This window comes from Nycticebus coucang, chromosome 6 (genome assembly GCF_027406575.1).
Source record: "Nycticebus coucang isolate mNycCou1 chromosome 6, mNycCou1.pri, whole genome shotgun sequence".
Taxonomy (NCBI): Eukaryota; Metazoa; Chordata; class Mammalia; order Primates; family Lorisidae; genus Nycticebus; species Nycticebus coucang.
Window position 1 is genome coordinate 29766413 of NC_069785.1, and position 26772 is coordinate 29793184.

At 49.0% G+C, this 26772-nt stretch overlaps 3 protein-coding genes across 4 annotated transcripts; 2 read left to right on the forward strand and 1 right to left on the reverse strand.

The window, feature by feature from the left end:
• Nucleotides 1–2713, forward strand: CIDEB (cell death inducing DFFA like effector b). The gene is made up of 5 exons (XM_053593545.1): nucleotides 1–175; nucleotides 485–629; nucleotides 1402–1551; nucleotides 1785–1975; nucleotides 2137–2713. Exons 1-5 carry the CDS (start codon nucleotides 135–137, stop codon nucleotides 2267–2269), a joined length of 660 nt encoding a protein of 219 aa, XP_053449520.1. The 5' UTR covers nucleotides 1–134; the 3' UTR covers nucleotides 2270–2713.
• Nucleotides 2687–8489, reverse strand: NOP9 (NOP9 nucleolar protein). The gene is made up of 10 exons (XM_053593542.1): nucleotides 8140–8489; nucleotides 7498–7947; nucleotides 6331–6441; nucleotides 5956–6097; nucleotides 5631–5823; nucleotides 4572–4712; nucleotides 4049–4174; nucleotides 3624–3860; nucleotides 3301–3406; nucleotides 2687–2963 (listed from the first exon to the last, which is right to left on the reverse strand). The coding sequence occupies exons 1-10, from the start codon at nucleotides 8372–8374 to the stop codon at nucleotides 2806–2808; spliced, it is 1899 nt and encodes a 632-aa protein (XP_053449517.1). The 5' UTR covers nucleotides 8375–8489; the 3' UTR covers nucleotides 2687–2805.
• Nucleotides 8490–8568: 79 nt separating this feature from the next.
• Nucleotides 8569–16462, forward strand: DHRS1 (dehydrogenase/reductase 1). 2 transcript variants are annotated; one of them, XM_053593544.1, is made up of 9 exons: nucleotides 8569–8797; nucleotides 9206–9379; nucleotides 11793–11936; nucleotides 12085–12164; nucleotides 14186–14318; nucleotides 14648–14794; nucleotides 15417–15486; nucleotides 15836–15916; nucleotides 16058–16462. In XM_053593544.1, the coding sequence occupies exons 2-9, from the start codon at nucleotides 9230–9232 to the stop codon at nucleotides 16192–16194; spliced, it is 942 nt and encodes a 313-aa protein (XP_053449519.1). In that variant the 5' UTR covers nucleotides 8569–8797; nucleotides 9206–9229; the 3' UTR covers nucleotides 16195–16462. The 2 variants fall into 2 exon arrangements, with proteins under 2 accessions (XP_053449519.1, XP_053449518.1); XM_053593543.1 differs by having other exon boundaries at nucleotides 8569–8747.
• The last annotated feature ends 10310 nt before the right edge of the window (nucleotides 16463–26772 follow it).

A 26772-nucleotide genomic window follows, 5' to 3' on the forward strand; every position in this document is an offset into this window, starting at 1 on the left:
GTCCAAGCTCGACTCATTCCCCACCTCATCTAAGGCTGAGATCATAGCTTTGTAACAGAAAACCACTTCAGCCTCAGCACAGCAAAGAACCACCTAGCCCAGAAGCCACCGGGGAGGCAACTCTCATCTCTACCATGGAGTACCTCTCAGCCCTCAAACCCAGCGACCTGCTCAGGTGATTTGTAACCCTACTCTCTACCCTCCAACTGTAGGGATATGCGCAGGCCACAAAACTCCATACAGCTCTAGGAGACTCACCTGTACCGTTTTCTGTCCCACCCCTCACTCCACTGTGGGTTTGCCCAGCTCCTGAAGCATCAGCCCCCACCTCAACTCCACCGGTTTCACCCTCTAGTCTGCTATCCTAATCTGCAAACCTAGATCCCTCCCTCCCTAGCCCTGCAGCTACCTCACTCCCATCATCCCAACTGTACTCACCAAGTTCCTCTGGTGCCCCTTCTTGACCTTACATCCCAACTACTAGGTCAGTATCTAATATAAGCTCCGAGTTTGGACGTAGGGTCTGGACCTCAGCTCCACCACCCCAGCGACCTTTCCGTGTCTGTGATCACAAGCGGACCACCAGGAAAGGTCTGACAGCTGCAACCCGCCAGGAACTGCTAGACAAGGTAAGCCAAGTATTTGGGTTTCCAAAACAGGAGCAACCATGGCGCTGAGAATAGTAAAAATTTGGGATGATGGAGCGGAAAGGGCTCAGGCCACACAGTGCCCCTGCAGGCTAAAAACAGGGGTAAGGCCAATGACTTCTGCTGCATTTAGGTCAACTGGTTTATTTTGCACATAGTGAGCACCTCTCTGGGAGGAGAAGCAGTAGGGAGGGAGGGAGGGAGGGTTGGAGGTCAGTATAGAATGGTGATTTGTATGACAAATCAAGTTCAAATCCTGATTCTGCCACTTTCTGTCAAACCTTGGGAAGTTATTCAACCCATCAAAACCTCACTTTCTTCATCTACAAAAAGAAATCAGTAAATCATCACCTCCTAGAGTTGTTGAAAGGAGTAAAAGAGGACAACATACGTAAAGTGCACATAGCAACTCAAAAAGGTTAAACACTACTACTCCACAGAGTTCTGGAGAATGTGAGGATGATGGGACATTGTAAATAAGACAAAAGGATGGACTTGAAGAGAGCCTGCCTAGTTTTTCAATTCCAAACCAGTACAAGAGGCTTGGAGGGGAGCAGAGGGAGTTGACAGTGACATGGCAGTAGCAAAGAGGGAAAAACATCTGAGAGCTGCAGCCATTAGAAGGGATGGCAAAGAGCTGGGAAGTAAAGCTGTGTCAACCAGTGTCTAGAGCCAACCAATGGATTATGTGATAAGCTAACCAGGTTATGTGATAAGATTGGTCCCTTCCTTCCTGCTTCTTGTCACTGGGCAGGCACTGGAGATCTTGCTGCTGAGTGGAGTGCTAACCCTGGTGCTAGAGGAGGATGGGACTACAGTGGAGAGTGAGGACTTCTTCCAGCTGTTGGAGGATGATACATGCCTGATGGTGCTAGAGTGTGGGCAGAGCTGGAGCCCTACCAGGGTGAGAGGCCCAGACAAGAGCTGCTTAGGCCACCAATCCTTTATAGCTCTCCCAAGCTTCTTCCCTAACCTAATCCTGATATTGGGGGCAGAGGCGCTGGTAGAGCTGTGGAGTTGTCAAGAACACAAGTACACACACAGTTCAGGCAAGGGTGGGTCTACTCAAGTGCTGATGGAAATTAGGGGTGGGCACCAGGGAGTAAGGTCCATTGCACTGATGAGGGTGTCCTGCAGAGTGGAATGCTGTCCTATGGCCTGGGCCGTGAGAAGCCCAAGCATAGCAAGGACATAGCCCGCATCACCTTTGATGTATACAAGCAAAACCCTCGAGACCTCTTTGGCAGCCTGAACGTCAAAGCCACATTCTACGGGCTATACTCCATGAGTTGTGATTTTCAAGGACTTGGCCCCAAAAAAGTACTCAGGTCAGAAATCAAACTGTCTTACTTCCCCATCCCCAACAGTTGGACTGTGCCCATAATTCCTCCTCTGGCACCCCTGGTTTTTATAAAAACCTCAGCCCCTAGTTTGCTGGCCTCCTCCGGGTTTCCCTTATCATCTGATTTCCTCTGTCTCTGCCCTTCAGGGAGCTCCTTCGCTGGATCTCCACACTGCTGCAAGGCCTGGGCCATATGCTGCTGGGAATTTCTTCCACTCTTCGCCACATAGTGGAGGGAGCTGAGCAGTGGCAGCGGCAGGGTCGCCTCCATTCCTACTGAGAAAAGGCTCTGCACTTCTGCCCCCAGACTCGTTTCAAGAGGCACACTGTGAGGACTGTGACAGCATCAGGTGTCAGGATCTGTAGACAGTGCAGGCCAGAAAACTCAATTTCCCCACGATCCTCTGACCCCATCATGACAGAACTTATCACCATAATGCTTTATACCCCAAGCCTATATCCTTACTTGAAGAATGTTGTCCCTTCCTACCCACATTTCCAGCCTTTCATTTAGCCTGAAAGGCCATAAGCCTGTCCCCAGGCATCTTAATCCAAACCCGAATGCTGCTATACCTAGATCCCTTACCAACTCCTTCTGTACCTAAGCTCCCCAACACATTGATGGACAGATCCTCTCTATCCTTACCTTGGAATCTCTGTTTCTGGATCTTTCCCCCCTAAAATAAAAACATTTCAATAAAAATATAAAAATGTTTACCAATAAGACTTTTGAATCCAATTTAAACCAGGAAAGATATGGGATGGATACTCCCTTTCACCTTCCCCCACCAACACCCAGTTCCAGATCCAAAGGCCTCAGCCTTCAAGTATGGAGTTCAGTGCCTTCCTCCGCTTGGCCACTGCACCTTGCTGCTGTTCCCAAGCCTCTCGTCGCTTCAGGAAGGTTGTCAGTGCCACATTTCGGGCCACATGGTGGCCAAAAGGGTCTCTTATCAGCTCCTGGTTCTGCTCCCCTATAAAGGAAACCACTCATATTTAGTACCACCCATGCTCAAAGAGAGATTCTACTTGGAGTGAAAGTCCCACCATTTTCCTTAGACCCTGGGCCTGTCGTGGGGACATACTGAACATTCTCCAAAGAACAGAAGCCAAGAAAAAGTATGGAAGCATGAGACTGCACAATCAGTTTGCAGAGGGAAGGAAAAAAGCAGACCACTAAGAAGCCATGAGCAAGACCACTCTTTGGAACTGAAGTCTCTGCTGAATTTAAGTCTACTACCCAGCTACTCAGCTATCTGGAGGGGAAAAAAGGAAATTTTGGAAATATCAAAGACAGGTGCTAGTACTCACCCAACTCAGTAGCAATTTCCTTCCGGGCTCCCAAGGCTGCTCCATTCCAGATAGCATCTAGCACACGACTGCCATGGCGACTACAGGCTAGAGCCACATACTGTCCCTGCATTAAGACAAGCAAGATAGATCCCTCTAGAGAAGTCCATGAAAGTATGTTTGGGGGGGAGGGAGGGAGTGAAGTTTCTGAAGATTTTAGAGGCTAAGTCAAAACAGTCTGGGAACTATATATCCTCTCGTTGACTCTGAAGGTACACATCTGGGGGAAGTTCATATACTCTAAATGGATGGTGGGGAATCAAGGAAGAAGCCAGAAGTCTAACCTTTAGGGTCTGCAGCACACGGCGGCGTTGCTTTCGTGTTACAGAGGGGCTGGTCAAGATGGTATCAAGCACATAGGAGCCAGTAGGACTTTGGGCCAGAGCCAGAAGTTGTGGTCCCGTCAAGGCACCCAGACTTTGAAGTATAAGACCAGGCGTGGAGAAGTGCAATAGATGCTGGAGCAATACAGACCCAAGGACTGTCACTTCCCCTAAGGCCCTGGCTGCAGCCATTTCCACCTAGGAGCACAGAGATAAGAAATTAGGAGGCAGCGAACAAGCCAGGTAGATGAGTTCCTCCCTAGGATAAAGCCACCTCCACCTAGATGAAGTCAGACATCTCACCACCCTCACCTCAGGAGAGATTTCTTAAGACTTGCAAGGCCTGGCCCCCAATTAGTCACTGGCATAGCCTCTCCCCACCTCACCTGGTGCTCCACAGGCACTGCCCCCTCCTCCTCCATCAGTCCATAGTACACCTCATAAGTCATCAAAGAGGCAAAAAGAGGCACACAGGCCACTTGCCGGGATGAGGGCTCTGCACAGTGGAATGCCTGTATGGGAAGACAACATGATGATCCTAAGAACTTCCCCATCCCTAACCTTGACTTTCTAGACAGGGAAAATGTTCAAAAAAGGTAACAAAGCCTAACTCTAAGGAATGTAAGTTCCATGAGGACAGAATCTCACCTGCCTTGCTGTACCCCTATACTCTATACACATGAGTTGAATTAACATTTATCCCTTAAATAAACTTCTCTCTTAGTTCTGGAAGATAATTTTCATTCCAAAGCTGTGAAATGGCTTTGGCCTCATTTTTCCCTTTATCTGTGAACTCCCTGAGCATTAGACCTCTTGAGTCCAGAGGTACAATGACTTAAGATTAGATAAGTCCTAACAGGTAGAATTTGAACCAATAGTATAAACGGATTCTGGGTAACACCCACTCACCTCCAACAACAGCCGGAGGATCTGGGCTTGGTGGGCCCCCACTCTGCAACAAGCCCCTACCAGGGCAACGACTACCCCTGGATGGCCCTGGGCCAGGATAGCTTCCAGGGCAGGGCTCAGCTCCTCAAACACAGGAGACAGCTGAGGGGAAACATGAGGTGAAGAAACTTTGGCATTCTGGTAATGGTTAGATAAGTTATTCAGAGAAATCTTCCTACTGAAAACAATTAAAAATGCTAAATAAAAATAAACAGCATTCTCAATATCAGAATTTTTGTTTGACTGGATAATATTCAGGACAGGGGTCAGTCCTAGAGGTGCTGACTCACATAGGAAAGGGACTTTCAGTGTGTCCTCTGTATGTGTAAGGCAGAACTAGGGGCAAGGGAACACTAGAATTAAATTTGCTCCGCCACTCTTAACTCCCAACCCATGAGACCACAGGGAAGCCTACCTTGGTGCTAAGTAGCAAAAGAAAAGAGAAGCTATGGCAACAGCCCCAGCAAACACTTGGACTTGTAGCCAACTACCCAGAGTCTGAGTGGGCCATGGAACCTCCAGGTGCAAACTTGAATTAAGCCAGTTTCCCATTTGTACTCATACCTTAGAAAAACCAAAACAAATCCTCTCTGACAGGAGGGTACCTTCACCCTAAGCTCTGGAAAACCCTGAGGATTATTTTTTCAAGGGCATGACCAGCCCATTGTCTAACATATATAGAGACAGCTACACAATGAAATAAGGCCCAGTGATCAAGAATTAGCAGAAAGAGGCCGGGCACGTTGGCATACACATGTAATCCTAGCACTCTGGGAGTGCTAGCATTCCACCCAGGTGGGTGGATTGTTTGAGCTCATGAGTTCAAGACCAGCCTGAGCAAAATCAAGACTCTATCTCTACTAAAAATAGAAAAACTGAGGCAAGAGGATCGCTTGAGCCCAAGTTGGATGTTGCTGTGAACTATGACATCATGGCACTCTACCCAGGGTGACAGCTTGAGACGCTTATTAAAAAAAAAAAAATTAGCAGAAAGAGACCCATCCCAAGTTTCCAACTCACCAACTCAGGGGTAGTAATTGCATCCAGTAAACGTTGCAAAGGGAAGTTGGCAATGGGATGTGCAGCCAGTGTCTGCAACTGCCCCTGGAAGTGATTCTCAAAGAGACTCTGGAGCCTTGAGGGCTCCAACACCAGCAGCACCTGCTCTAGGAGTCTGGAGCTCGTCTGATCCCGCAGAAATACCAGTAGGGGACTGGAGACAAGAAGTGGATCAGACAGTCTTAATGTCACTTCATCTAAAATTAAGTTGCACCACATCACCTCATTTGTTTCACACAGCAAATTTTTTTTTCCCACCTGGTCAATCCCGTGGCCCTGATCATACCTGCCATCTGCTGAGGAATTACGAGTTCTCAGGTAGTCAATCACAGCATTGCAGAGATGGGCACAGAACTGAGGCTGTTTGCGGTATAAAATCTGTAGGGCCACTTGAAGGCAGAAACTGGAGATCTTGTCGGTGATAAACACTGTGGGGAAAGGGCCGAAATAAAGCAGCTTTCCCCAAAACCAGATAAACCACACAATCTCAAACCTGAAGCAACAAGATATAAGAGACACAAAGTGTCCATATACAGTGCTTTGCAAAATCAAAACAGACCAGATTTGAAAAGGAATGAATAGCCTGACCTAAAGGCATTGCTTGGTGGTAATCAACTCCAGAAAAGTAGATCCTAGACCCTTTTCTTACTTCCTTCCTTACCAGCAATGTCCTTCAAAAAGCAGGAACTCAGGTCCTGAAGGCAATTCAAGAAGGTTTCAGGGACCTCAAAATCAGTTGGCTTACAATCCCGAGCTGGGACCCTTCGTGCTTCTGAAAAAAGATCAAGAATATGTGCAGCAGTGAGATCACAAACTGCCACCCAGGAGGAGGAAAAAGAATTGCACAGATGAACAAGGATTCAGTTTGGAGATGCAGAACAAATGTGATACAACTGCATGTCTCTTCTGGATGATTAAACTGAGACTGCATTTCTGTTGTCATTTCTCTAAGAAACTTCAACCAGCTCCCTCATGTCCTCTAGGAAATAGTTCAAATTCCTTAGCCAGGTATTCAACCCCATCAAAATCAGGCCTCATTTTAATTCTCTAAACTTATTTCTCTGAGTTTTTCAAAATGTAGATCACAGCCTGTGAATGTACCCTGAAATCAATTTAGAGGTCCCAACCAACATTTTTTTGTAAATGAATGGAGCAGAATAAGGAAAAAAGGGGGGTAAATAACAGAGTGGGTTGCATGTAGCAAAGGTATTGTTCCCTGAACTTTTGCTTAAGTCCAGGATGTGTATTTATACTAGTGCCATGTTTAAAAAAATTCTTACCTTGAGTTGTGGTAAAAAAAAAAAAAAAAGCTTGAAATTTGTAGCTCTGACTTACCTTATCCTCCTGCCCCTAACCTAATAGCGGTCCCCTCAACTGTACCTCCTTACCTCTGGGCCTCTGCACACACTGATTTTTGGCCTTCCAAGTACTCCTCTAATTTCTCTGCTAATTTTTCTTTTTTCTTTTTTTTTTTAGAGACAGAGTCTCACTTTATGGCCCTTGGTAGAGTGCTGTGGCCTCACACAGCTCACAGCAACCTCCGACTCCTGGGCTTAAGCGATTCTCTTGCCTCAGCCTCCCGAGTAGCTGGGACTACAGGTGCCCGCCACAACGCCCGGCTATTTTTTGGTTGCAGTTTGGCCGGGGCCAGGTTTGAACCCGTCACCCTCAGTATATGGGGCCGGCGCCTTACCGACTGAGCCACAGGCGCCGCCCTCTCTGCTAATTTTTCAAGGTCAAGCTCCCTGTGAAGACTTCCTCTTCTGCTTATGTCTCCTTCTAAACTTTCCTTCACTCTAGGTTCACTTCTGTTTCTTGTAATACTTACCAGGTGATTGGGAGCCACGGGTCCTGGCTCTCTCAGACTCCAAGATAGTCCCGCCTAACACCTGCAGCAGAGTTCTGACCATGAAGCTGCCATGTGTGTCTCCACAGTAGAAAAGAAAATCATCACACACCTCAGCAGCTAGTCCCAGAACAAGCTCCTCCAGGGTCTCCATGGGACCATCCTTCCCATCCTCTTTCTCCTCCTCCTCCTCCTCCTTCGGATTCCCCAGCAATCGAGGCAGCTGTAGCAAAGCACTTTGCAATACATGGACCCCACACCGGTGACAGGCCACAAAGCGCAAGTCCGAACGCAAAGCAGCCCATACTCGACAGAATGGTTTCAATGGACTGAACCCCAACAGTTCCTGCAGCATCTCACTACCAGTCCTGTTCGTGGTCAAGGCTAAGGCATGAGCCTCCACTTCCTTCAAAATATTGTGCACCATCAGTTCTGTAAAGATATGAAAGAAATATCTTAAAGAAACTGAATAGACAATGTGATTATAATGCATCACTAACTAAGGGGCGGAGACCGAGGAAGAGGTCCTGAGGAATTAAGTCCTCATGCCTTGGCCAGCCCCAGAGTTTCCTTGTCTGTCCTGGATTTCAGACTCTTGGTCTAAACCTCGAAGTTGTTCCCTACCTCGTTCTTCCCCAGTCTTGGGAGACTCCTTCAGCGCGGACAGCGCCCGACGGAAATACCCAAGAGCTTCGGGACTCAGGTGAGGGTGCGAATCCGAGCGCCCATCTGGAGGTGGCCGGGGTTGCCGCTCGCGGCCTGGTGAGGAACGTGCCGACCCCTTGCCCCCACGCCCCCGTTTGCAACCAGCTGGGAACCGGCACCCCACCCTGCGGGGAGAGCGTAGACCTAGCCCCATGCGTGCCTCGGAAGCTCTCCGGCCGCAAAAGCTTCGTTGGCCGCAGACCTAATTCTCAACGCCGCGGGCTGTGAGCCTAGTCTCCACCTAGTTCAGAATCCCTGGCGCGCTCCGTACACGTCATAGTTCCGCGACGGACGCGAACCGGGAAGGGTGTGTCCCACATAGGTCCGCCCGCATTTGCCAGTCCCAAACCACGGTCAGGACTCCGCCCCCTCGGCTCCAGAAAGTAATCGACCCAGTTGCTACCAAGCGATCCTTGAACCTCGCTTCCACGTCGTCAGCTCAACCTGGGCTAGAATACGAACTTCCACTCCAGCCGTAATCACCTCGTCCCGCCACTGCGGTCGGAATTAAAGTTCTCGAACTGCAGGTATGGAGAACTAGACAACGCGAGAACCCTAGAAGCAGCACAGGTAGCAGGTAAGGGGCGCGAGCTCCTCCCAGTTAGGTCTCTGGGTCTTCAGGCTTCGCGCTCATGCCGGACATGGAAGCCGCTCTCCTGACTAGGCCCGACCAGGTGCCAGAGCTCCAGATAGCCCAGGGCTGGCGTGGATTCACCCTGAAGCTATAGCGACACATCTCCCCTTATGCCCCCAGACAGCCCCACTGAGAGGGTCGCAATAGGTTCCAGCCCTGGACAGCCCCACCCAGCATCTTCCATACTCCCTGGGCCTCGCAAAAGCGGGTTAGCTTTGCCCTAGGATTCGCACTCTGTTGTCCTCCGCTGAAACTTCTCTGCCCCGAAAGAATTCCGATATTGGCTCCCTCTCTTAGCCCCTCCACACACAATCTGCAGTCTTCCCACAGAGCAAGTCTTTGTTTCCACAGACTTCTCGCCTTTGCCTGTGAGTTATGGTGTCTCCCATGAAAGGCCAAGTGTGTGTGGTGACTGGTGCCTCCAGGGGTATTGGCCGTGGCATCGCCTTGCAGCTCTGCCAAGCAGGCGCCACAGTTTATATCACTGGCCGTCATCTGGACACCCTTCAGGTCACTGCTCAGGAGGTGAGTACTTCCTCCTGGACCACAATTGCAGAAACTACCTGAGAAATGCCTTCTACTTAACCACTCCCTTTCCTGATCACTTACCTGAAACCTTAATATACTCAACAAGACTCAAAGTGGAATAAATAAGCCCCATAAATAACTTTAGGTATGGTCGAATTTGCCACTTTTTCCAAAGTTTTATGGAAAAACTTTGTGTTTGAGAGTGTCAGGGATTTTGGAATTGCAACTAAAAAGTTGTAGACCTGTGCTTTCCTTTATTTTAGGCAAGAATTTATTGAACTGTACATTTTCACTTGACTTCTGTTGGATTTCAGTTAAATAATTGAGCATCCATGAATTGCTAGTCATTGGGTAAAGCACTGGGGTTACCAAAACTGATATTTTTGCTCTTAAAAAATAGAGTCCAGGGTGGCGCCTGTGGCTCAGTTGGTAGGGCGCCGGCCCCATGTGCCGAGGGTGGCGGGTTCAAGCCCAGCCCCGGCCAAACTGCAACCAAAAAATGGCTGGGCGTTGTGGCGGGCGCCTGTAGTCCCAGCTACTCGGGAGGCTGAGGCAAGAGAATCGCTTAAGCCCAGGAGTTGGAGGTTGCTGTGAGCTGTGTGAGGCCACGGCACTCTGCCGAGGGCCATAAAGTGAGACTCTGTCTCTACAAAAAAAAAAAAAATAGAGTCCAACAAGAAATCAGATGCAGGGTGGCGCCTGTGGCTCAGTTGGTAAGGCGCCAGCCCCATATACCGAGGGTGGCGGGTTCAAACCCGGCCCCAGCTGAACTGCAACCAAAAAATAGCTGGGCGTTGTGGCGGGCGCCTGTAGTCCCAGCTACTCGGGAGGCTGAGGCAAGCAATCGCTTAAGCCCAGGAGTTGGAGGTTGCTGTGAGCTGTGTGATGCCATGGCACTCTACCCAGGGCCATAAAGTGAGACTCTGTCTCTACAAAAAAAAAAAAAGTCAGATGCAGAAACCAATCATTTCAAAGTAATATGAATATGGTAAGTTATAAGAGGGAGATTATATACAGAATGCTGTAGAGGTATGGAGATAGTACAAGGGGAGTTGCTTGGGGAAGAATTCTGGAGGAGGTAGTTTTTGAACTGAGTCTTGAAAGGTAAGAGTTACGTAAAGGAAATTAGGGAAATCATTCTAGCAGAGGAATTACTAAATCAGAGAGCCTATGGTGAAAGAGTGTGGGTGTTGTGAAATAATGCAAGGAAGGAGTAGTGGGTGAGAGGTTAGAGAGGAAAGAGTGGATCTTGGAAGATCCTAGTAGAGAATTTAAGCATTATCCGTTAAGATATAGTGATTCAATTAGGAGATTTTGAACAGATTTGTGTTTTAGATAGTTTGTACTGACTAAATTATGAAGAATTAATTTAAGGCAGAAAGACTGGAGGTTAAGTAGTTAGTAGGTATTGCAGGCTGGAGGCAGTGGCTCACGCCAGTAATCCTAGCACTTTGCAAAGCCAAGGTGGGAGGATGTCTTGAACCCAGGAGTCTGAGATCAGCCTGGGCAACATACTGAGACCCCAAATGCTACAAAAAAATTAAAAATTAGCCAGGCATGATGTTGCATGCCTATATCTCAGCTACTTAGGAGGCTAAGGCAAGAAGATCCCTTGAGGTCAGGAGTTTGAGGTTGCAGTGAGCTATGACTGAGCCACTGTACTCCAGCCTGGGTGACTAGATGACAGAGCAAGACCCTATTTCAAAAAAAAGAAAGCTTTGCAATGGTTCTGGCGATGGGGACTGGGATAACAGGGACCCAGAGCATGGATTTGGAGAATAGCAGGATTGTTCTTGACTAAGGTGCTCTTCTTCCTCTGAAGTTGGAGAATAGGGCCACATTTGTAGAGAGTGACATAGAACAGGAAGTAGAACTAGTTCATGCCTAATAGCTTTGATTTTGTTTTTTCAGTTACTGAGTAGGGGCATTGGTGGAGTGAGGGTAAGAGGGCTGGGATTGAGTAGGGGTTCCAGGTAAGTGGTGAAGGGTGGGCACTAAGGGCATGAGAGATGGAAATGACCAAGGATGTGGAAAACGATAATTACTCTTTTCTCTCTTTTTTTAATTCACCACTATACTAACAAGGAGATACTCATTTCTCAAGAGCAGTCTCTATGACTTACTTGCCCTTACCCTCCACTTGCATAGTATCATGCCTTGCGCATAATAGGTCTCAGTAAATGTAGATTATTAAACCTGAGATTTCAGTCCACTTTACTCTGTGGCAGGAGGGCCTGTCCTTCCTGAAAACTCTTCAAACAGACACCAGAGGGCAGTGTGGCCTGCCATGTTGCCTCAGTGCTGGCTTTCCTGTGATTGCCTACTGAGATCTCAAGTCCACTTTAGTTGAAATTATTATGAATCACCACATGTATGCAACTGTGAGCTCAGGTCCCCTATCTCTCTCCAGGCTCAATCACTTGGGGGCCGGTGTGTGCCTGTGGTGTGTGATTCAAGCCAGGAGAGTGAAGTGCGAAGCCTGTTTGAGCAAGTGGATCAGGAACAGCAGGGGCGTCTAGATGTGCTGGTCAACAATGCTTATGCTGGGGTCCAGGTACCCTTTGAACTTTGATCCTAGCTCCACGCTCCTGACCTCCCCTTCTGACCCAAGTCCGTGTCCCTGTTCATCCCTTCCATTGCCCAGCCTTGCATACCTTCGTGCTTTCAAATCATCCAATTGATCACCCTCCTGGTGCTTCCAGACAATCCTGAACAACAGGAACAAGGCATTCTGGGAAAACCCTGCCTCCATGTGGGATGATATCAACAATGTTGGACTCAGGTGGGTGCTCCTCTTGTGCCACTGTCAGGGGCCAGTCTCCCATCACTCAGTCAGCTCAATGGCCAGACCTTTCCCTGCATTCCTTCTCCTTTCCCCTCTGGCCTCCCCCATCACTTTCTCCTACTTTCTGTCCATTTGTCCAGCTTATCTCTGGAGAAGTTCCATCCAGGTAAGTCTGTACCTGGAAATGTCAACTTCTGCCTTATTTCTCTCAGTTATTTTCATCTGAACAAGCCCTTGGCCTCTCTCTGGCCTTTGTCTCTGTCCATCCAGATGCAAAACCCAAAAGGGAGCTTCCTTCTTTCAGTAATGCACACAACCAGTAGTCTACATTTCCTTTTTTTTTTTTTTGGTAGAGACAGAGTCTCACTCTATCGCCCTCGGTAGAATGCCATGGTGACACACAGGTCACAGCAACCTCCAACTCCTGGGCTTAGTTGATTCTCTTGCCTCAGCCTCCCGAGTAGTTGGGACTACAGGTGCCCGCCACAACGCCCGGCTATTTTTTTGTTGCAGTTTGGCTGGGGCTGGGTTCAAACCTGCCATCCTCGTATATGGGGCCGGCACAGACAGGCCCTCCTGCCACAGAGGAAAGTGGACTGAGCCGCAGACCCTGCCAGTAGTCTACATTTTCAAAAATTGTTAGATGGAGAAATTGTTTTGTTTAAAAGAACTTTAATAAGAAAGAGTGAGCACCAGCTGTCTGTAGCCTCCACGTCCTCACTCCAGACCCACAGTGAAGGCACTCCCAGGTCAGAAGTAGGAGGGCAGGGGTGTCATGGGGTCACACATACATCTGTCATAGGGGTGAGATGAAACACAGCACTTCGAATTTGCCCAGCATAATACGCAGCAGTTGTGTTTGGTATGTTGGAACGACGCTACCCTCTTGTGTAATTAAACTACACTTGAGGGATGTGATCTATAAGAGGTACCAAGAGAGTATCTGCAAATCTGTGACAAGAACATGTGAGAACACGTGCCCCTCTGATTTTGGTACTCTAGGCACAATCCCAGAGAAGCAGGATTAGACTGCAATTGTGATTTCCAAAGTGGAAGAAAGATTGTGAGGACAGAGGGGCATGGTCAGTCCAAAGACAAGAAAGGAAAACTCTAAAAGCTGGAGATTGGCCAGTGCCCACATCCATGGCCCTTCAAAGAAAATAGAAAAATTGATGTGTGAAACATTATTTCTATGTAAGCTGCAGGGTGTTCTGAAAGTTAACATAGGAATCACGGATAATGAGAGATATCTTGGAACACATTCACCATGAGTTAGAAAAAAGACTTTTTTTGGGGGGGGGGGGTGTGTGTAAATATTCTGTAAAAGTTTTTAATAATATTTTGTAAACAAAGGTACATTTAACTGTAGTTTCCCATTTTTCCATTTTGGGGATACCATGTAATCCGTAGATTCGGTCAATTTAAATTATAGCTCAATAAGACTCTTTGGCAAAATTGACAACCTAAAGTTCAATGAGAAGAATAAACACATGAGAATAGCCAGGAAAATTCTGAATAAAGAAGAGTAATGTCCTGGGAGGGAGGAGAATTGGCTTCCCTAATCCTTGCCAGTGACCATATTAAAATGTACAATGACATAGTAGTTAAAAGAACGCAGTACAGGAATAACAACAGATAAGCCAATGAAACAAAATTTACATAGAATGATATTTTACATGTCAGTTTTTCTTTAAACAATTTTATCTACACTTGTCCTTTTACATTTTATAGTTTTTCCATGTAGACTCTATACATTTATTAAAGTTTTTCTCCCTGAACTGTTTTGTTTGTAATTGCTATCTTGACAGAGCTCTTTTCTTCCATTATATCTTCTGAGGTTGCCGTTTCTCATCTGTCAGTGTTAATGTGACTGGTTTTCCTCTCAGAATGTGGCCTCGGGCCCCTAACTTCTCTAAGCAACCTTCCCCCAGCCGACTATGACTAGGAGAGGACAGAGGCTGTGGCCCCCTGGCCAGCACTAACACAGTTCATTCTTTCTTTTCTGCCCCACCTTCCAGAGGCCACTACTTGTGCTCGGTGTATGGGGCACGACTGATGGTACCAGCTGGCCGGGGACTCATTGTGGTCATCTCCTCCCCCGGGGGCCTGCAGTATATGTTCAACGTCCCCTACGGTGTGGGCAAAGCTGCGGTGAGGACTCAGTGGCATAGGAGCGAGGAAGGTATAAGACAGTGATGGTACCTATAGCTCAAGAGGTACCATCGCCGCTGGTCAGAATGATAAGGCTGGCTGCTCTCACCTCCCGCTCTGCCTCATCAAGGGATGGTTCTTTTGCTTGGGCTCCCCTTGGTCAGCCAGAATAGGCATTGCACTGGGAAAGGTGGGCAGCTGAGACCTCAGAGGCCGTCGCTACGAAGGGCAGACAGATGGGGCATCCCCAGTGGGAGCAGACAGGGCAGGGGAGGAAGGTGACAGGACCAAATGCCTTGGCTCTCAACCTACCTTCCATCTCTTCACAGTGCGACAAGCTGGCTGCTGACTGTGCCCATGAGCTGCGACGCCACGGGGTCAGCTACGTGTCTCTGTGGCCAGGGTTGGTGCAGACAGAACTGGTGAAGGAGCATATGGCAAAGGAGGAGGCCCAACAGGATCCACTGACTAAGCAGGTTAAGAAGGGGAGAAGGAGGGAAGCAGAGAATGCAGGGGAATCAGCCTCTCCATCCTCATGACAAGACAGTAACAAGAGTAAATACTCCCACTCACTGGTGCTCACTGTTGCAGGTGCAAGGCTGAGCATCATACATACATTATTTCCTTTAATCTTATAAGGGAGATACTATCTCCATTTTACAGGTGGCAAACCTGGAGCCTGGAGGGACTTTAAAACCTGTTCAGGGTCACATATGTCATAAGTGGAAAGGACATACCCTTACTTACTAAGATCCCATGCACTTGACCCTTGCACTTAAGTAACCTAGAAGGTATAGAGACTAGTGGCAGGTCCTTACCAGATCCTTCCAATTAGGAAAGGCAGCAGGGCCTGGTGCCAGGGTACAGGGCTTGCTTGGAGTGACTCTGATGCATTCCAAGACATTGAGCCCTACAGGCCCTGTGCAAGGTCTTTGGCCTCTTTCTCCTGGAACAGAAATTAAGTCCCACCCTCACCACCCTCTTTCGTCCCCTGCCCATCCCTCCTGGAGGAAATGGGGACTAAGCTGGAAGGGAGAGAAGAGATTTGGGCAGTGCTCTTAGAAATTAATCCTCTATTTCTCCATCTCTGTGTTTTAGTTCAGATCACATTTCTCATCAGCAGAAACCACAGAAATGAGTGGCAAATGTGTGGTGGCTTTGGCAACAGGTAAAGAGGTTAGGGGAGGCTAGTAATCAGAAGTGCACATAGGATCGGAGGGCGGTGGCAGGCAGAGCCTAGATCTCGTTCCGGGGGTGGTTAAGGAATACACCCTTATTTTCACTGGCTTTCATGGGCCCGAAGAGTCAGGATTCCCAGTTTGAGGTCTGGAAGCCTTAAGAATTGGCTCCTGAAGTTGTGACGAAGAGCTAAAGGCTTAAGAACCTTCCTAAGAACAAAAAGAAACAGTTCTCCAGGGCTTCTGAGTCTGTCTCAGTGGCACCATGTCCAGTTGGGCCCAAATTTTGTGACTACACACTCCTATGCCTGCCATCTCCAGCTCTCTGTGTGCCCACAGACCCCAATATCCTGAGCCTGAGTGGTAAGGTGCTGCCATCCTGTGACCTAGCTCGACGATATGGCCTTCGGGATGTGGATGGTAAGAGTTCTGCGTGGCAGCCAGCCTTGACTGCTATGCCTTCTGTTCCCCACTAACTCCTCCCTTGGTCTCTAAGCCGAGGCTGGAGTGTCTGAGGAGTGGGAAATGAGGGTCTAATCCTCTTCTTCCTCTTGTCCCCAGGCCGTCCTGTCCAAGACTATTTGTCTTTGAGCTCTGTTGTCTCAAATGTCTCCAGCCTAGGCTGGCTGGCCTCCTATTTACCTGGCTTCCTCCGTGTGCCCAAGTGGATTATCACCCTCTATACTAGCAAGTTCTAACTGTCCTGGCCTGATGTCACAACTATGCTTATCTTTTCATTTGGGCTGTGGTGGTTAGGCCTATCTCTTTATTTCGGTGGAATAAAGCAGCCTTTCTCACCTATCCATATCCTTGATATGAAGAGAAGACCTCTGCTGTGTGTCCATGGTGAGTTCTGGGGCACTTGTAGGTCCTCTCTGTGCCTTGGTTTTCCTCATCCCTACATTTTACTTTTTGTTTCAGTATTGGAAAATGTTCTGGGGGCTAATAAAGGTTTCATTTATCCTTTAGTATGTTTTTTTTTCCCGAGACAGAGTCTCAGTCTGTTGCCCAGGCTAGAGTATAGAGTACAGTGGCATTGTCATAGTTTTACAGCAACCTTAAACTCTTGGGCTCAACCAATCCTCCTGACTCAGCCTCCTGAGTAGCTGAAACTGCAGGCATATGCCACAACACTTGGCTAATTTTTCTTTTTCCCTTTTCTCTCTCTCTCCCTCCCTCTTTCCTTTCTCTCTCTCTCTCTCTCTTTCTTTCTTTCTTTTTTTTTTTTTTTTTGTCAACACAGGGCCTTGCCTTTGCTCAGACTGATCTCAACTCCTGGCCTCAAGGAATCCTCCCACCTCAACCTCCTAGAATGCCAGGGTTACAGGTGTGAGCACAATACTGGGCCTTCAGCATGTTTATGAGAGCAGATTTCTGTGCTTAACAAAGTGCAAAATACTTGAGAGAAAAACTCAAAGATGTCTATAAATGGATAGGTTCAAAAGGGCCTTTGCCCCAGAATAAGGCTCTTTTCCTCTAGACCTGTTTCTACTCTTCCCTGCAAAGTCTGTTTCCTGTGCCCCAACTGGGGAGCAGGGTCGCTCCACAACCAAAGCAGGCACCCACCCTCTAACTCCTTTCCCACTCCTCATTCTATCATCTCTTTAGGGCCGCCTGCTACCTTCCAGTCAGGCCTGATCTCTGAATGAGGACCAATCCAGCAAGGGAAGACTCCTTGTTTACGATTTCCTGGAATTTGGGGCAAAGCTACTGCCTGAATCCAAGCAAGGGACTCAAGAGTAGCTGTTTTGTTTTGTTTTTTGAGACAGAGCCTCAAGCTGTCACCCTGGGTAGAGTGCTGTGGCATCACAGCGCACAGCAACCTCCAACTCCCGGGCTCAAGCAATTCTCCTGCCTCTGCCTCCCAAGTAGCTGGGATTACAGGAGCCCACCCCAATGCCAGGCTATTTTTTTGGTTGCAGCCGTCATTGTTGTTTGGCCGGCCAGGGCTGGATTCGAACCCACCAGCTCAGGTGTATGTGGCTGGCGCCTTAGCCGCTTGAGCCACAGGCGCAGCTTGAGCCTCAGGAGTAGCTGTTGCACCAACACACTGTCATCCTTTCTCTCTCAGTGACACCATCTAAATTGCTTTCTGCAGAACTGATTGTATAAGTCTTTTAGGTCTGCCTTGCTTGTTCAGAAGATACTGTCCTTTACAACACACCACCCTGCTTCACTCTGACAAGGTTTCAGTAATCTGAGAAACATCAACAACAGAATACAGAGCTCCGGGGGAAGGAAACGTGACAGCCCCTTTTGATTGAAGATGGAAGAAATTCAGTGTCTGAAAAGCCTAGAGTCATAGCATTTTGGGGAACTAATATTTATTTAAAGTCATTTTTATTTTACACCTACTCTCTGTCTAGCACCATGCTAGACCCCAAGTAAAACTAGTTAAATTTGCTGAGATGGGTGCTATAGTGAGGCTCACCCAGAGTGTCCTGAGAATACAAGAGGGAAGTAGCATTGTTGGAGAACTAAGGGAGGGACACTGACCAAAGACTTAAAGGATGGAGGGCAAAGGGAAATTTAATTAAAAAGAAAAACGGCGCCTGTAGTCCCAGCTCCTCGGGAGGCTGAGGCAAGAGAATCGCTTAAGCCCAGGAGTTGGAGGTTGCTGTGAGCTGTGTGAGGCCACGGCACTCTACTGAGGGCCATAAACCCTGTCTCTACAAAAAAAAAAAAAAGAAAAACGGCAACTACTAAGACACAAAAATGGCAAAATAACTAGAAGTTTAGTATGGCTTAAATGTAGACCTGATGTGGGATAAATTAACAGAAAAAAGTAAAGACTTATGGCTAAGATTGAAATTATGGGCTCTCAGGTTTCCACTGAGAGATTTACCTTACACCCTGAGTGATTTATTAATTGTTCCCAGGGGTGACCAGGGAGGGGTATGAAGCCAACAAGAGCATCCTCTCAGCTGTGGAGTGTAAGGCCTCAGAGCAGTCCCTGCCTGGGCCACCGGAGCCAGGCTTTTGCTGCCCCTACCACTACCACCCATACATGGCTCGGTGACTGGTTATTGCCACCCAGATCAGAGCAGCTCCAAGTGGAACCAAGGAGGCCAAGGGATGCAGGTGTCAGCCTTGAAAGCACAGAGGAGGGTGTCATGTGTAAAAATGGAAAAAGGAGTGGGCGCCTGTAGTCTCAGCTACTCGGGAGGCTGAGGCAAGAGAATCGCTGAAGCCCAGGAGTTGGAGGTTGCTGTGAGCTGTGTGATGCCATGGCACTTTACCAAGGGCCATAAAGTGAGACTCTGTCTCTACAAAAAAAAAAAAAAAGAAGTAACACATTCACAAGGCTCAGACTCTAAAAGGTGCAAAAGGGTGTACAGTGACAAGTCTCCCTCCTGTCCCGCCCCACTGCACCCCAAGGGCAGCCAGCGCTTCCATATTCTCAGTAGCCACAGAGAGAGCTTGTGCCTATACAAGCATGCGTCTAAGCATATTCAGAGAGCAGAGATTTGATTGTGTGCAAATCTAGACCTCTTTCTCCAGCTGAAGGGTTGTGATATCTATCCCTGAGGCCAGGTCAGTGTCCCTGGCCCAGTGCCCCAAACTTGTAGGCAGCTAGCCCAGAGCACCCACCCCTGCCCAGGTCCTTACACAGCTGCCGCCACCACCAGAATTTTCCCCCAAACTTCCTGTAGAGGTGTAAAAGAGAGTGTAATGGCTTAAAAAATAGAGAATAATGGCCTTGGAGGAGCAGTGTGTGTGTGCAGAAGAGACCAGCCTGGCTGGTAAGCCCAGCCCTGGTCTCCACAGAAGTGGATTCACAATACAGCTGAGACGTGCATGTCACACTAAATGTGAGATTCCTTTTTCTAGAGCAACTGCCCAAGGGTTAGAGGTGTCAAAATGAGGCAGACTATGGAGCCTCTGTCCCCAAGGTATTCTCATGGATGTGAGCTCTGACCAAGAGGCCTACACTCAACAGGCAGGCGACAGATGCTGGACTGGACCGAGAGAGAGATGAGATTGAGCTTTAGGGAGTTTCCACCAGTTCCTGAAGGGGTAGGAGGGAGGTCCTTGGCAGGCAAGGGAAATGGTCAGGTGACGTGAGTGATGGTGGGGTGGGGATTCAGGCACAGGGAACGAGGAGCACACACGAGGGCCCCACAGTGTCCAAGCCCAGCAGACAAACCAAGGCAAGATAGCTGAGCCCAGAGCTCCCCTTTTTCTTCCTCATTCCAGCTCCTACCAACCCTCAAGGCCCAAAGGCCTTGACACTGTCTTTGAAACGTTCCATCAGGCACCTGGATCCTTAAACTCTTGGCCTCCCCATCCATGGGTAGAACCCCAACCACAACCTCAGAAGTCCTTGCTGCAGCCCCCCATCACCTCTAGCCCCCTGTCCTGGCCCTCTATGTTGGTCTGGCACCTCCACCGTGCTCTCCTCCCTGGCCTTACTGCCATGCCTTTTGTGCTTCCCAACTTTCCACTGCTCACCCCCTCGCCTGCCTTCCCCCACTGGTACCTCCAACTGAATCCTCTCTCTAACCCTTCATCCCCGAGACAGCTGGTGTTTGCTGTAGCCTCCTCCATGCCCAGGCCCGGGCAGGGCAGGAAGACGGGTACAGGCAAGCCTAATAAGAGAAAGGCCCATTTCTCCAAGTGCTTCTAGTTATCATAAAACAATTAGCCAACCATGGTGAGACCCAGGGTGGAAACTCACAGGAGCGGGAGGGGTCACCACAACCAGGCTCCTCGCCAGCCTAGACAACTCTTGTTCCTTTCAGGTTTCACCTTCTTGGGGGTGTTGCAAAGTTTTTATCCCTGCTTTTCTCTCCTGTCTGAGGCAACCAAAGAGGTGCTTGCCCATGCCCATCTGTGCTGACTTCCTACCTGACACCCCTCTGCCAGCCCCCTGACACACACATGCTGGGGTGCTCCTGCCCAGGGGTCAGCCTCAGAGTCTCATGGCCTCCAGGTTGATCAGGCTGCCCCAGCCCCATGTTGAGCAGCAGAGGGGCAGATTTGTCCAGGTCTGAGCAGGGCTAAGAAGGGCATAGGCTGAATCTTCTGCTGGGTGGTACCAAAGATTCACAGCTGGCTGTTAGCTAAAGCAATGAGAATAGAGTTTATTCAGTTACTGACAGTAGGGGGAAAGCTGAGCTCCCCCTTATTTGTACAGAGGTGACTGGGCCTTTAGAAGGGAGGAGGGCGAGTCAGTAGAACTGGAGCAGATGGGATGAAGCAGCTGTGTGTTTCAGCAGGTATTTAGGGTTCTGGGGGAGGAGGGATGGGTGAATTCACATCTATTGGGTACAGTGCATACATCTGGATGAAGGGCATGCTTATAACTTTGACTCAATCTGTACAAAAACAGTATATAAGCAAAGTATGTAAAGAAATATTACCCCCTAATATTCTGAAGAAATAAGTTAGGGTTCTGTCCTCCCACAGAAAATGGAAGACAGGGGCCTTGCCCTTCTTGATGACTATTTCAGAGGAAGAACTCTCTGGTCCTGAGAGAGATGCTTGTGAGCCATAAGAGAAAGACAATGTAAGCCCCTTTCAGTGAGTGCTCTAGGTAAAGCAGGTTAGGGACCTGTCATCAGGCATAGGCTAGGACAATTTTCCTGGCAGCACTGAGCTTTCTCAAGCAGGCACTTTAAAAGGGGCTGAGGTCATCCTAGAGACACAGCCTTCTGCAGCTAGAAGCTGTGCTAGAGTTTGGTCAAGCCTTTTCTTTTGAGGTTGGGATGGAGTTTTCATGAGTTGAGAGTTCTGCAGCTCTCTGTGCAATGCCACTGGCAGTGGCCCTCCACTCCAGAGCACCAGGGGACTCAGCGGTGGGCCAGCTGTGGGGATGAACCGTTTCCCCAGCCAGGGCCCAGCACAGGCTCATCAAAGGGTACCAGCCTGCCTGAACTTGAGTGCCAGGAGTGGAGAAGATGTGGAAGCTGCCTGTCCTTAACTTGATAATGGGAAATCTGAAAGAGATGGGGACCCTGTCTTAGCCTTTGGAAGTGTGGGAGCCCACAAGGAATGCTGAGAAAGAGACGGAGGGAGGAAGTGGGGTCAGTTTTGTGCAATTTCTGTTAGCAAATACCAACACATACACCCCCAGCAGAGGGTGATGAGGTCTTGGCTCTTCCCTGGTTGGAGAGGTGGCTCCAGAAGAAACGAGCAAAGCCAGAATAGATACAACCTGAGTGTCCCTAGAGAAGTTTGTACAAGAGGCAGCAAAGGACTCAGCCTTTCACTGTCACTTTAACACAGCTGAGACCCATGTTACTATAGATGCTCAGGGAATTCAGGTTTCTTCGGTTCTGAACACTCCACCTAGGGTGACCTTACTTTTTCCATCTGCCCTATAAGGTAAGTACTCTGTTACAGCTGAGGGAACTGAGGCTCGAAAAAGTTGAGTAACTTGTCCAGCTCACAAGCCTCCATAGCAAAGGAGTCTGAACTCAAATAAATCTGTACAAATCTGGAGGGCAAGATCTTTCTCCTGCCGCACACTGCTGCATCTCTGCTGCCTTATACTCTGGCTGTGACTTTGAAGGCCTTTAATTTTTGGCAACAAGAGGGCTAGGGGCTGGGCAGAATGGAGAAAGCATTTCCAAGTTCACTCAGCCTGAAAGACCTGGCCAAGTTCAGTCTTGCAGTCTTGCAGTCTTGCCCTTTGCTAAACTTGATTACACTTCCCTTCCTCTGCACCTCTGCTCAAGCTGTTCGAGCTTTGGAGCACGGTGCATTCCTCTCCTACCCAGGTCCCAACCCCATTGCTGCCTGCAAGAAGTTATATCACCAGGCCCATCTCCACCTCCTAGAAGCTGCCCTGGTTTCTTCTGCCCTTGCTCTTGCCCCATTCTGGGGAACCTCCTCCTATGATGTTCACTTGGCTCTTTACGAGCATTAGAGCCATGGCTGTCCTCATCCATTTCCTGGATTACAGTGACATCAGAAGCTGGGTCTTGGACCCTCCCTGTCCCCTTTCCCACACACAGAACCTTTGAAACCTTCAGCAAAGAACTGAACAGCTTTGGAGCCCTGGGGCTGAGCTCACAGGCTGAGTGGGACCCATTGGTGAGGGCCCCACCGCCCCTCCCTGGAGACAGGTAGGCTGGGCCAGGCTATGGCAGTATCTGTGTCCCAGGACTGACCCCTAGAGGAGTCACTGCTCTCTGATATCCACAGGTCCTTGGCCTTGGCTCCCAAGGCATACCTCAGCCTTAGTGCCTCCTGCTTGGGCCCCGGGGTCAAGGATAGGGTACCTAGGGAGGCTACTCCAGGTCCTCCCCACTCCCACCTCCCTCAGTGTGTCTTTTGCCTCAAAGCTTAAGCCTGACTTATGACATGGGGACACAGCATTGCTTCTGTCAGCAATTCCAACCTTCTTTACCCTGAATTCTGAGCACGACTCCCCATCTACTCCCTCCTGGTGCCCTGAGGCCTGGCCATGAGGTCTGGAGTGCAGCCACCCCTGACCTCCTGCCCTACCCATGCTCTCCACCCTGGGAAGCTAAGCTCCATGACTCCTCTCCTAATCTTCCAACCAGCTTTGTGAGGTGCAGCCTACAAGGCTGTGCTGGCCTCCATAGCTCCCCATTTCTTCATTCCCTCATTCATTTTTTCCCAGCCTCCCTCCCCTTTGTCCTAGTACCTTAAGACCCTGCTTAACTTCCCCATGGCACTTATGATTCCCTGAAATCACCTTTTGTCTGTATTTTTTCCTACAGGATCTATCTCCCAAACTAGAATATACGCTCCACGACAGCAGGGACCTTGTCTGTCTCCGTCACTGCTGTATATTGAGCTGTACTGGTACTCAATGATTGTTGGTTGATGACTGGCTGAATTACATGTTTGTTGTGCAACCACCATGATGCCTTGCTAGGTGAGGGAAAATGTAGTCAAATGAATCTCCTTGAATCATGCACAGCAAGAGTGGAAGGGGGTGCTGCACCCCATGATCAGCTCTAACTGGCACCAGAAACCCTGGCACTGAGAGGCACTCCAGGGTTCCTGCTCACCTCCAGCCCACTCTGGGCTTATGTCCTCCAGGAAACCTGTCCCCAGCCCCAGATAAGGCAACCGACCAGTTAGGTCCTTACCCAGCACACATGCCTCTCTATAAAGGCAGAGCAGTTGGCAGGGTTATAAGTTTGCAGTTGCTTATGTGATTATTTCTATCACCCAGAAAGTTCTGTTGGACAGTCCCACACTAGGCTGTGAACTTCATGAGGAAAGGGACTGTATCTTTGTCTGGCTCACTGCCACAGCCCCCATCTTAGCATGGTGTCCAGCACAGAAGGCTCTTGGTCACTATTGTTGAATGGATCGGTGGGACAAGGAAAAAGTGAGGGCTGAGTCCTCCCCAAAAGGAGCAGCTCCTCTTACTGAGATCAGTTATTTACTTTTCTTATCTATAGCAGGAGCTTCTCATCCTTCCCCAGGACCCCAGTCTCACCTCGTTCCATGGCTGTTATTTCCAACTTGATGTAGAACTTCAGGGCTGTTGCCTCCTGGCACCAATCACATTATATATGTAATGGTTCCCCCTGGAGGTATGCAGTGGCCCTGCCAGGCTGCAAGCTTCTTGGCTACATTCCCAGCCACACCAGAGCTCTGGGTAATGTTTTGTTTGTTTTTTTTTGAGAGTGCCAGGGTGTCAGCCTAGCTCACAGTAACCTCAAACTTCTGGATTCAAGTTTGGAATCCAGGAATCGTCCTACCTCAGCCTCCTGAGTAGCTGGGACTAGACACACCTGCCACAACACCTGGATGATTTTTTTTTTGTTTTTAGTAGAGGCAGGGTCTTGCTCTTGCTCATGCTCAGGCTGGTCTGGAACTCCTGACCTCAAGCAATCTGCCTGCCTCGGCCTCCCAGAGTGCTAAGATTATAGGTGTGAGTCACCGACTCGGGGCAATTTTTAAGCCACCATGCAGTGCCTGGCTTCTATAATAGAGGCTCCAGTCTAGCTGCCCAAGAAGTTTTTCCAGCTTTTCAGTCCCATTTCCTGGTTGCTTTTCCTTCAACTCTTCTCCCAGGGATGCCAACCTGAGTCAGCATCTACCACACCCCGGGTGAAATAGGATCCTGTATGGAAGGGACTTTCCCTCTGAGGCCCTTCTGTCTTCTAGGCCCAGCCCTGAGCCCTGCCCTCTACTCTCATCAGCCACCCTGTTCCCTCCTCTGCCCCAGCCAGTAAGTATGTTGTGGGTATACAGTAGTCCACTATCAAGGAATTTCTCCAGCCTGACTCAGAAGGAAGTGGGGAGCCAGGAGGAAAGAATCCAAGCACTCAGACCAACTGGTCAAGGAACCCCAGGACCCTGGGAGAATGGGCAGTGTGGAGGACCTTCTTGGGCTCTGAGTCACTCTACTACCCTGGCCCATCCCAGGGATCAAAATTTTTCAGAACTTCAGGGTGAAGAGACTCGGGTCCTTGAATGTCCTCTACAATATTCTCACAAAGTGGTTGACCAACTCGTGTTTGATTCCTTCTCACAATGGTGAACTTACCATGTCTCATTGAGGCCCATTCCACCTTTCGGCAGCTGAAATATTAGGAAATCCTTTTTGTTCTAGAAGAGTCAGAAAGAGAAAAAAATTAAGAAAGTAAGGAAGGAGGGAAAGAGGGACGGAAGGAGGAAAATAGAGAGTGAGAAAGAAGAAAAAGAATGGAGGGAGGGAGGAAAGAAGAGAGAGAAAAGAAGAAATGTCCTTCCTCATAATGAGTCTTCATTCACTCCACTCATTGGCCATTTTTGTTTTTTTGTAGAGACAGAGTCTCACTTTATGGCCCTCAGTAGAGTGCCGTGGCCTCACACAGCTCACAGCAACCTCCAACTCCTGGGCTTAAGCGATTCTCTTGCCTCAGCCTCCCGAGTAGCTGGGACTACAGGCGCCCACCACAACGCCCAGCTATTCTTTGGTTTGCAGTTTGGCCGGGGCCGGGTTTGAACCCGCCACCCTCGGCATATGGGGCCGGTGCCTTACCGACTGAGCCACAGGCGCCGCCAATCATTGGCCATTTTTTTTTAAGACAGAGTCTTGCTCCATCACGCAGACTAGAGTGCAGTGGTGTTACCATAGCTCACTGCAATGTCAAATCCCTGGGCTCAAGCGATCCTCCTGCTTCAGCCCCCCAGTAGCTGGGATGACAGCTGTGCACCTCCATGCCTGGCTAACTCACTGGTCTCATTATAACATCTGTCCCTTGAGTCTTCTCTCCCAGTTCAACATCTCCCTGTCCTCCTCCAATCATGGGCTCTCCTAATTTCTCCCTCAGGACTCTGAAAATGGACCACACACTCCCACTAGAGTCAAATGATCTCAGAGTCTGGGGCCTATAAGCCCCATTTCATTCGAATGCCTTTGGCAAACAAGTCACAGGTTGGCTATTACCAACCCTGTGCCAACTGGAATCCCTCTGTCTTCACACTTTGTTGTTGTTCACCTCCTACACATCTTGCTCTCAAGCAGCTGATTACTTGAGGACCAGAAAAACAAACCCTAACTCTATTCCCATTCAATACCATCTGGTCAAAGCTAGCCACCAAATCAGGCCAGATTCCATCACTTAGTGTTCCTCCCAACTATATGTCCACAATCTTCAGTTATGAGAGTGGCACCTTTGTGTTCATCCAACATGTCACTGAAAAAAATGTCATCACTAGGGACTTCCCTCCAGGTCGACAAAGACACATTAATTATTACTACATAGTATTTGGGGATGGATGTCCTACCAGTTGTAACTATACTGTTATCATCCTATTCACAGTTCACCATTTAGTTGCTCAACATATCCTGAGATAGGGTTGATGGGTGCAAAAGCACCGAAATAGTCATTCAGAAATCTGGTTCTCAGCCCTGGCCCCACCTCTGTGCATGATTCAGAGTATCTCTGGGTCACTGGGGATCCATTGAGCCCTCCTTTGCTCTGATGTCCTGCTCTGGTGGTCAGGTTTAGAAAGAATCAGGAAGCTGGGGTCAGAGCAGGGTCCCTGTTGCAAGAGACAAGATTTGGACACTTCCCTCTGTGCTGTGGGGAAGCTTCAGCAGCAGTGACCTGCTCTGCTCTTCCCTTTTCATTTCCTTGACCACACTCATGCTGAGCCCCAGCTCCCCCACATTTGACTTCCCTGTGTCCCCCATCCAATATCTGAGCACTGATCACTTGATAGCCTGTTGAGCTAAGGCCCCAAGGAGATCCAGAACTTCAAGCCCAAGTTGGCTGTGCTTGCTGGCCCCTTCCCATGAGGCCAGCAGCTGGACCCTCCACCCCAACTTCCCAGAGAGCTCTGGGGGGCCTCCTTCT

Bases quoted from the DNA above. Each gene is read 5' to 3' on its own strand.
- CIDEB (XM_053593545.1), top strand. From the start codon at position 135: ATGGAGTACCTCTCAGCCCTCAAACCCAGCGACCTGCTCAG. The intron at 630-1,401 runs GTAAGCCAAGTA...GTCACTGGGCAG, and splicing joins GCCAGGAACTGCTAGACAAG to GCACTGGAGATCTTGCTGCT. The intron at 1,976-2,136 runs GTCAGAAATCAA...TCTGCCCTTCAG, and splicing joins GGCCCCAAAAAAGTACTCAG to GGAGCTCCTTCGCTGGATCT.
- NOP9 (XM_053593542.1), bottom strand. From the start codon at position 8,374: ATGGGGCTAGGTCTACGCTCTCCCCGCAGGGTGGGGTGCCGGTTCCCA. The intron at 6,442-7,497 runs GTAAGTATTACA...ATCTTTTTTCAG, and splicing joins CCGTGGCTCCCAATCACCTG to AAGCACGAAGGGTCCCAGCT. The intron at 4,713-5,630 runs GTGAGTTGGAAA...GTTTCCCCTCAG, and splicing joins CAATTACTACCCCTGAGTTG to CTGTCTCCTGTGTTTGAGGA.
- DHRS1 (XM_053593544.1), top strand. From the start codon at position 9,230: ATGGTGTCTCCCATGAAAGGCCAAGTGTGTGTGGTGACTGGTGCCTCC. The intron at 14,319-14,647 runs GTGAGGACTCAG...ATCTCTTCACAG, and splicing joins ACGGTGTGGGCAAAGCTGCG to TGCGACAAGCTGGCTGCTGA. The intron at 15,487-15,835 runs GTAAAGAGGTTA...GTGTGCCCACAG, and splicing joins TGTGGTGGCTTTGGCAACAG to ACCCCAATATCCTGAGCCTG.